We start from the raw sequence: 9,761 nt of genomic DNA, 5'->3' as shown, positions 1-9,761 counted from the left end.
AGATAATCTTTCATTCTCTTCTGTCTTCATTTCGTCCGTCTGAACTTTCTCACCCGAACCACCACCCACCCATTCCCACGATTCCTGAAAGCAGGCTGAAGAGGGCCTTCCGCCCTACCTTCCGGCACAGTCCGGAGGGACTGCCCACCCACCAGCATTACTGGCTGGTGGGAATGAAACACCCAAAAATTTTTTTTTGTTATATTCTTTTGGTATTTTTGTGTTATTCAGGCCGCGAACTAATGTTTTAGAGTATCCCAATTTACTTTTCTCCAATCCCAAATTGTTTAATTACCAACGAATGAAACTTCCTTCACAAATTTTGTTATTAGGTACTAACTCATTACTTCTCTAAATTATGTAACAGTGCTACTGTGACCGACAAATTTCAAAACAAGGATGTTGAAAACTACGATTTTATTTTTTTTTATCTATTACCAAAAGATACTCTGTCACAATCACTTGAGTGGAAATGAAATTTTGTGCTCTTTTACAAGATTTGATTTGACAACAAAATGATTAATTAAATTCAAAAAGTGTTAATTTAGTTGAGAACAATTACTCTAAATTTGCTGTAGTCTCATACAATTTATTTCGTTTACAAACACACCTCAGAATAAAACGAAGACCTATCTCAAGTTTTATAAACAATTGTAATGATTTTGATTCCAAAAATAGAGTGCTATTCCATCATTTACGTATGCCGATTTTCTGTATTTTTATCGTTGACAGATGCATAAGTTTTTATATCCATATCTTTACATTATTACATAATAATTTCCCTTAAACTTACAATTAGAATAAGTTTAAAATTTGTACCAATTTCACTGTAAATAAGTATACAGTTATGTCTAAATTGCGAAAAAGAAATAAATTTTATATTGTTTAGCATTAGTTACTGGTTCGTATTTTCATACTCATTTTCTCCTTGAAGTTTTAGGAAAATCAGGCTGAATTTCCATCTGGTTTGCTATATCGTATATCCGTTAAAAAAGTGATATTTCATTCTCGAAATGTGATACGTCTTGCGACTCTTCCAACCATTTGCTGTAAGTTCGAGATTTTTCGTAATTATTTAATTATTAAATGTAAGATTCTGCATCATTTAGATTGAATAGAACATATAAAATGTCTTGTTTATATAGGTGAAATTTATACGAACGTTCTTGGTCAGAAATAACACCGGATCGAGATTTCGATATTATTAGGTCTCATCAGTAATAAATGGTTTTGATAGATTTCTGACCAATCAGTTAAACGCATGCGTGACTATCACGTATGTAAGCTACCTCATTTATTCAGTTAGGCATGATGATAATACCATACTAAGGTTTCGTCCAACACACGAAATGCTCCAGTAACATTAGCAACTATATATACACCGCCTGTACTTTTTATTTTCCTTTTTGGCATGCTTTTCCTATGATTGTAACGTTTTATAATCGTAGCACCTATTCTATGCCGTTTTTACGGTTAAATACAGGGTTGAGTAAAACAAAAATTTTGGTATTTTTAAGCAATAAGTTTTGGTAGTGTCTGGTACATAGTACAAATTGTTAAAAACTTTTACAAATACCAGGAAACATTACCGTCTAATGCTCTATTTAATAACGAAAAAAATTTTTTTACCATACTTCACATTTGCGTCACATGGGGCCATGGAACTCTTTGCTCCCCCCGTTCACGCTACGCCACTGTCAATTATCGATGCCCGGGAGATCAGTTAAAGGAATAAATGACATAGATATATAACAAAAAAGGAGCAGGACCGAGTCGTTTTAAACATAAAGAATTTTTTTCTGGTCTAGGGAAGAAAAGTAGGGAAATATAAAGAAAAATGAAGATAGGAGACGAAAAATTAGAAGATGTGGCTGATTTTAAATATCTAGAAAGTCAGATAAGTCAGGACGGAAGGAGCAGTAGGGATAAAAAGCAGAGGATAGCGCAGGGTCGTGTCACATTTAATAAAAAGAAGTCACTTATATGTTCGCGAACGGTTAATTTAGAAATTCGGAAAAGGATGTTAAAGGTGTATGTTTGGAGCATGGCATTGTACGGGTGCGAAACATGGACAGTGGGCGCGGCGGAAAAGAAAAGGTTAGAAGCCTTCGAAATGTGGTGTTACAGGCGAATGACGAGGATACTGTGGATAGAGAAGGTTTGATATAAATAGGTATTAAAAAGAATAGGAGAACAGAGGACTCCATGGAAGTCAATAAAAAATAGGCGGGATAGGTTGGTAGGACACTATCTCAGGCATAAAGGTCAAGTCAAAGACATATTAGAGACAGAAACAGGAGTTAGGAGCGGTAGAGGTAGACCTAGATTAGATTACTGTTCGCAAATAGTTAAGGATGTAGGTTGTTCTAGTTTTAGGGAAATGCGAAATAATTAAGCTCAGGATAGGAAAGAGTGGAGGTACGTGTCCAACCAGTCTTAGGACTGACGATTTTATGATGATGATGAAGTGAATGATTATTCAGAAATTGAAAAAAAAAAAGGAGCTGTATAATAGATAAACGATGATTTCACCAATTGTTAAATTAAAAAGTGTTGCCTCAAATATCTCAGATTGCGAATAACGAAATTCAGAATCAGCGCATTTTTTTACTATTTTACCAAACTAAAATTGTGTTGTATCGGAAATATTCATTTTCGATGGAGAAAGAACCTGGTTAACTACAGAAAGCAGTGTAGGTGCGTGTTCAACCAGTCTTTGAACAGACAACGGTGTGATCATGAAACATGATTGACCATGTCCACGTTTACATGATGGAAAATCATAAATTAATTTTGAGTTTTATTTCTAGTGATCTATAAACATATCTTAGTGTAAATTGTACATGAATGCATAGCCAACTTACCAATGGGTACTTTGTCGTATTGTTTTACTTGGTCCAAATTACTCATAACGTGGTAAGTGACATCACCCATTACTTCAGTGCTGCCATAGAAATTGCAAAGTTTGTGGTCTCCTTTGGTGAAGTAAGCGAAGAATTCTTCGGCAAGTGACGTTGCCAGCGTTTCACCGGAACACACCCACAATTTCAGATGATTAAGGAATGACCTTTCCTAAATTTTGACAGAAATTATCATTCATTTTTAAAGAACTTAGTTAGCAATTGGACACAAGCAATATACGAAGGCACAAAATTAGCAGAGTTTCCCGAGATAAAAATGTTCAGTCTCTCAGAGTCTCTGAAAGCGAGACTCGAGTTTCCGTCTTTCATCGAATCTCTCTGGTGTCGCTTAGAGAGACCGTCCAGAGACTGCCAAAAAAACTGTTTAGCGTCTCTGAACGAGAGACTCGAGTCGCTCATAGAGAGATTCTCATTTCGTATCCAGCCTAAACGAGAGACTCGAGTCGCTCATAGAGAGATTCTCATTTCGTATCCAGTCTCTGAACGAGATTCGAATCTCTGAACGAGAGACTCGAATCTCTCAATAAGTGGTGTCTCGATATTCGGACAATATCCATCTCTCTCACGATAGTGCGTAAGCGTGTCATGAAAGAGATAACACTAGTCCGAAACCATACGCCATCTCCCTCACTCTTTTCGAGCCAAGAAATTATTACAACGACATACGGCTAAGGCACGTCCATCAATATATGTCTATGCTAGAGAGTATAGTCTCTCTCACACCTGGCATCACAGACAGAGCTAGCGCTGTCTTTTTCCATACCCCTCGCTTCTTATTACAGTGCATACGTGATCAGTTGAGTAGTTAAGGGGTGAAATGATAACAAACAAACTTACATTCGGATTTATAAGAATTTTCTACATTACAAGTGAGTTCAATGTTATGTTGTTCTCAGGTAGATAATTTTCGAATTAATTTACACAAACTATGCTGATGACATAACGCAATCTCTCAATAATTTAAAAGAACGTGTAAAAAATATAAAGTCTATAAGAAGAAACGTTATAGCTGAGTGGATACTAAATGTGATCAGTCAGGATATAAAAAATTAGTAGTAAAATCATCCAATAGTTGTTTGTCAAACAATGTTAGCCGCATAAACCTAGGCATATAATTTTAATCAAATGATAAATATTCAGCAACAAGAAATATTTACAAGTATTATGTACTTTTTAATAAAAAAAATCTTGCAGTCAGATTATTGTACTTTCTAAATTCAGCACCAGAAAAAGGTAGAATATGCAATATGCACTCATGTAAATATCTCAGAAAGACTAACGAAAGCATAAAACTGTATTTCTTATGATAAAATTGTTAAAGGAATAAGTTATATGTAATCTAGATAATAACGTTACCATTAATAGAATCGCTGTTTTCAAAATTCCTCAATAGAGACTGCCTGTCGATCTTTCCATTAACAAGTAGTGGAACTGTCTCAATAATAACTACTCTAGGAACCATATATGGGGCAAGTTGGTCCCTAAGAATAGACTCTATGTGGTTTTCGTTAATATTAGCTTCTGTGGTAACAAATGCCAGGAGTGCTTGATTTAATTCACCAGGTTTGTAGCAAATAACTATTCCCTTAAATAAAAAAGGCAAATATAATATATTTAAATATTAAATATGTAATAATAACATATAGTTTCATAAATTCAACTGAAGATGCGGTGAATTAGTTCCTCATTTATATACAGTGAATTATTTTGAGACTTTTGGGAGTTTTAATATTTCAAAATATAAAAATTTAGTGTTAGCTAATTTTAAATTCAATTCTAAATATTGCAATGTAATTAATTTGTAATTTTCTGAAAAAATCGCTTAAAATTATGCATGAAAGCATGCTTTTAAAAAATCAAACATAAGAGTGTTAGCAAAATATTATACATCAACTTAAGGTTAAATTCAGCCTTTAGAAATCCAATAGAATTACGGCAATGGTCCTTACTGCTAACTGAAGTATTGTAAATATTAAACAAGAACCTTACTAAGGTAATTACGTAATATGCACTTGACCAGTTGAATCGAACGGAGTAAGTTTTTGGCCAGTTATTTATCGAAACTATTACCTGACGTGGACCGCTATTTTGATCTTTTTCGATCTCACCAGCACGCAATGGGGAGTTTCATTAAATCACCGATCAAGATACTAAATTTTCTTTAAAAACTTTTGGGTGTTTTATTCCTAGCAAGTACTTAAGCTAGTAGACTGGAATCCCTCCGGACGATGCCGAAGGGTAAGACATAAGGCTTGCTTCTACCGCCATTTAGGAACCGTGGAAAGGGGGGGGGGTGATTGAGACGAGAAATATAAGATGGACGAAATGAAGGCAGAAGAGAGTGAAAAATTATCTGTGGAATACTACTGCCTTAGCATTTGCCTGAGTGATCCAAGGAAACCGCAGAAAAATTTTGATCAGTACAGACGAACCCGGAATGGAACCACTAAAAAGGAAATACTCCATTTTCATTACTAGAAAAAGTAGTTGTTTTTGAAAATAAATCCCTTCTTTTGCCAGAAAATATAAAGATGGGCACATTATTACATTTTTAAACCTTCAAAAATCATCGGGATTGATGATTCCATTAACACTAATAGTTACTTCACAAGAACAACCAAAATAATTAAGGGTGGCTTTGATTAACGATTTAATAATAAGTTCAAAAGTAATAAGCCTAGCTTGACTTACATCCTCTCAAAGAAAACGGCTAAAACTAGCTTTTATTCCATTTAATATGACTGTTAGTTCGTTCGAAATCCAATTACTAGATTTAAAAAGCAAAAATTTGTGGAGTTAGAAATTCACATGTCTAGTAGCTTAGAAGCGCTGGAAAGGTATAAATGCCTTTTGATATCGCAGCATAAGTGGACAGATCTGAAAGAGATACCTAGTTTAAGGCACAAAATTTTGATATTCGAATAGTCTGTCGGAATGCTATGACCTAATTGTAAACACATATGTGCGAGCAAGTTTTCCATTCTATGAATTTAATAAAGAACAAGCTAAGAAACCAAATAACTAATCAAAAAGAGCCAAGTTTTAAACTAAAAACTACCACCTATGTACCTGATCTACCAAAGAGAAATTTAAGGTTTAATTTAATGTATTCGATACAATTTTGAAATGAAATGTAAAAGCCGAATTAAAAATTCGTAGCAATATTTCTAATCGTGGGAATGGGTGGGTGGTGATTCGGGTGAGAAAGATGAGACGGACGAAATGAAGACAGAAAAGAATGAAAGATTGTCTGTGGACTATTACTACCCCAGCATTTGCCTATAAGTGACCTAAGGAAACCACGGAAATACTTAAACCAAGGCAGACCGACCCGGAACCGATCCGGGGTCCTCCCGAATGTTATGTAATGGACTAAACCTCTAGGCCATGCCGCTCGGTCCAATTACACAACGTTCAAAACCTATACAACAAGTCGGAGCCTGGCAATATTTTTATTGTGAATGGTTCTTCCAGCTTAATTGTTTGCCGACTCCTGCTTTGGGCCATAAAACTAAAAAACCCCTAGGGTGTTTCATTCCCACTAGCCACTAATGGTGGTGGGCGGACAGTTCCCCCGGGCTACGCCAGAAGCTAGGGCGGAAGACCCTCTTGAGTCTCTTTTCAGGAATCGTGGGAATGGGTGTGTGGTGATTCGGGTGAGAAAGATGAGACGAACGAAATGAAGACAGAAGAGAACGAAAGATTGTCTGTGGACTATCACTACCCCAGCGTTTACCTAAGTGACCCAAGGAAGCCACGGAAATACTTGAACCAAGGCAGACGGGCCCAGAATCGAACCGGAGTCCTCCCGAATGCCAAGTAATGATCTAAACCTCTAGGCCATGCCGCTCGGTAATCACGATGTTTCGTATACCTAAGCATGTTTACAAGTATAAATATTTACAAATGTTACCTGAAAATTTAATTATTGTATGAACATAGAACTAATGAAAACGATCAAGCATATCATTTTGCCAACATTCTTTTTTTCACAAAAAAAAACGCAACTTAGATTACTTTAAGTGTATCCGAATGATAGGCAAAGCTGTGTTCATTTTAAATGTAGAAAAAGTACGATTTTCGACTTCTAATAAATGCTGCTGTAAAATTTACCTTATCAACTTCTTCGATGGCGTTTACTGCTTTTTCCACTTCCGATAAATCTACTCTGTGTCCCCTGATTTTCACTTGTGAATCCGTTCGTCCTTCGTAGAATAAAATGCCCTTCTGAATACGAGCAAAATCTCCAGTTCGGTATAACTTTCCAAATGTCGGATCTACAGCTAAGGGATTTTCTATAAATTTTTCAGGGTCCCGTCCATTAACATATCCTGAGGCAAGATTTTGACCGGAGACGAACAGCTCTCCAATTTCGCCCGTTTTTACGGGACGGAAATCACTGTCCAGCAAGTAAATTATTGTATTATCGACAGGGAGACCTACGTAAAAAAAGGGAATAAAACAGAATGAGTAAAAGCTATCTACCAAGTTTAGATCTTATAAAATATACTTATTTTACCACGAACTGTATTCTCTTTATCGCAAATGTGTTCAACGTATTGTTGCCATTATTTTTTAGATTAGTTCCTACAAATTATAAATATGTCAGTGACCTAAGTGCAATCTTCCAATTGTGTTATTGTTAGCTGAGTTGTATTATTAAATTAATCGTTGCGGACTTTATTATTATATATCCAATCAGGAAAATAATTTGTTTTGATAACTTCCGGTATTCTAGCCTGTATGAGAGGGAGAGTAGGAAGGAACAAACCCACTAACTGGAAGGTAGTGAAACCAAAAAAAAGAAAGAAAAAGGGGAAATTTCTAAGGTTACTCCATAAGCCTGTTATTTTGAATACATAATTTAGTATCTATCCAGCGGTAAGGGGTGAGGCACGGGAATCGGGGAATGAGAGGGGGGACTAGGAAAAGATCTCTTCTAATGGGGAAAGGTGATTCTCTCATTTTATGGAATAAGGTCAAACATTGATTTTTATATTTCTGAAGAGTGAGAGGTTTTAACACCTGCCAATATCAGGAGGAACTTCAGTAAAATTTCGTCGAATAATCTTAAAAATTAGTTTTCTTCTTTTTGAATCAATCATCGAAGAAATATTTTCTTTCACCGCTTTCTTCTTCCCCACTACCATTCCTCTCGTACCCGTTATCATTCAAACTTTCGAAACCAAAAACGTCGGTAGAGGTAGTGGACCATGACCTTGGGATACGCAATGACAAATATCCGTTAGTTCATGATTTCTACACTTCAATAAAATACGGTCCGCTCCTCGCAGATTTCACGGCACAGGACATTTTAAAATACCTCGTAACACACTACTTGACATGATGTAAACCTAGAATCATGAACTTGTCTATTCTATTCTTCATTTTTGTTTTCATAATATTATATTTAAAATTTTTAGTGTAATTGCTGATTATAAAGGTATATGTATGGAGCGCGACACTGCACGGGTGCGAAACATGGACCGGGGGTGCGGTGGAAAAGAAAAGGTTAGAAGCGTTCGAAATGTGGTGTTATAGGCGAATGATGAGGATACCGTGGATAGAGAAGGTTAGAAATGAAGAGGTATTAGAAAGAATGGAAGAACAGAGGACTCTATAGAAATCAATAAAGGATAGTCGGGATAAGTTGGTAGGACATCTTCTCAGGCATGAAGGTCTAGTCAGACATATTAAAGGCAGAAACAGGAGTTAGGAGGACCAGAGGTAGACCTAGATTAGATTACTCTTCGCAAATAGTTAAGGATGTGGAATGTTCTAGTTTTAGGAAAATGCTAAGATTTGCTCAGGTGCGTGTCCAACCAGCCCTAGGACTGACGATCATATGATGCTAACAAAATAATACCTCAGTGCATCTATTTCCCCAACTGCTCCAGGTGACAGAAGTATAATCGTACTCCATAAATTAAACATAAATTCAATTTATTTATTTCAAAATGTTTCATAAACTAATAAATGAAATAACATTGTAAAAGACTCGCGTAATATCGAAAGGGGCAATTGCAGTTGTTTTCTTCAGTAATACGAGTATTACCTACTGATTATTCCATTTTTCCCTAACAGATTTATTCAGTAACGTGTAGATTACATTTGTTGATTTTATAACGTTATTAGTAGATAGATGGATAGATAAGTAAACCCGTGCACTTGTTATTATGCATTTGAAACAATAATACCGTAGTAACTGAGTAACATCATAAAAATTTTAAAGAGTTTTGTGAATTTAAAAATATAAGATCTACACTGCATATGAAACGGATGGAAGCGCCTTGGTTTTATAGTTTTAGAATGAGCTGTATATCTCTTTGCACAAACGCTTTTATTATTTTCGTTGGTAGACTGAATAATACCTATCGAAAATGTTTTATTGCTGTTACGAAATACAATTATTATCTATGTAGCCTAATAGTGGAGTTACACCGCAAGGCTACATATCTTAAGGCGTTATATGAAACTGTTTCTGTTTCTTGACGAAAACATATACAATTACCCTGCTTTCACACAGACGGTTTTCTAACGGCAACCGTGCCGTGCCGTAATTTCATATTGCTTTGCGTTCACACTGCACACGGTTTTTCACGGTTTAGTTTTGTTTTGATACATGACCAAAATGGACGAAAGAAAAAAACGCATGTTGTTACTAATGATATGGCATAATCGCAGAAAAACACAAAAAACAAGAAGATTTTGGATTCATCCACTACTTGAAAACAGACAATTGATGGGTGAACTTGTAACATTATTTCATGAGCTACGAGAGGATAGCTCCAAATTTTTTAATTATTTTCGAATGTCCATTAGGAGTTTCGATGAATTATG

General features: G+C 35.7%; 1 protein-coding gene across 2 annotated transcripts in view; it reads right to left on the bottom strand.

Annotated features, from left to right (window-relative positions):
• Window positions 1-9,761, bottom strand: part of LOC108741169 (mycosubtilin synthase subunit C) — an 87,435-nt gene that overhangs the window by 8,322 nt on the left and 69,352 nt on the right. For both annotated transcript variants that reach the window (XM_025977713.1, XM_025977714.1), the window contains 2 exons: window positions 7,035-7,360; window positions 4,278-4,506 (listed from right to left, as the gene is read on the bottom strand). In XM_025977713.1, coding sequence (XP_025833498.1) covers window positions 4,278-4,506; window positions 7,035-7,360 — 555 coding nt within the window. The remainder of the gene's footprint in view (window positions 1-4,277; window positions 4,507-7,034; window positions 7,361-9,761) is intronic.

This window comes from Agrilus planipennis, unplaced genomic scaffold (assembly GCF_000699045.2).
Source record: "Agrilus planipennis isolate EAB-ADULT unplaced genomic scaffold, Apla_2.0 scaffold94, whole genome shotgun sequence".
Classification (NCBI taxonomy): domain Eukaryota; kingdom Metazoa; phylum Arthropoda; class Insecta; order Coleoptera; family Buprestidae; genus Agrilus; species Agrilus planipennis.
The sequence above is the reverse complement of the archived record's forward strand: the minus strand, read 5'-3'. Positions and strand labels throughout refer to the sequence as shown.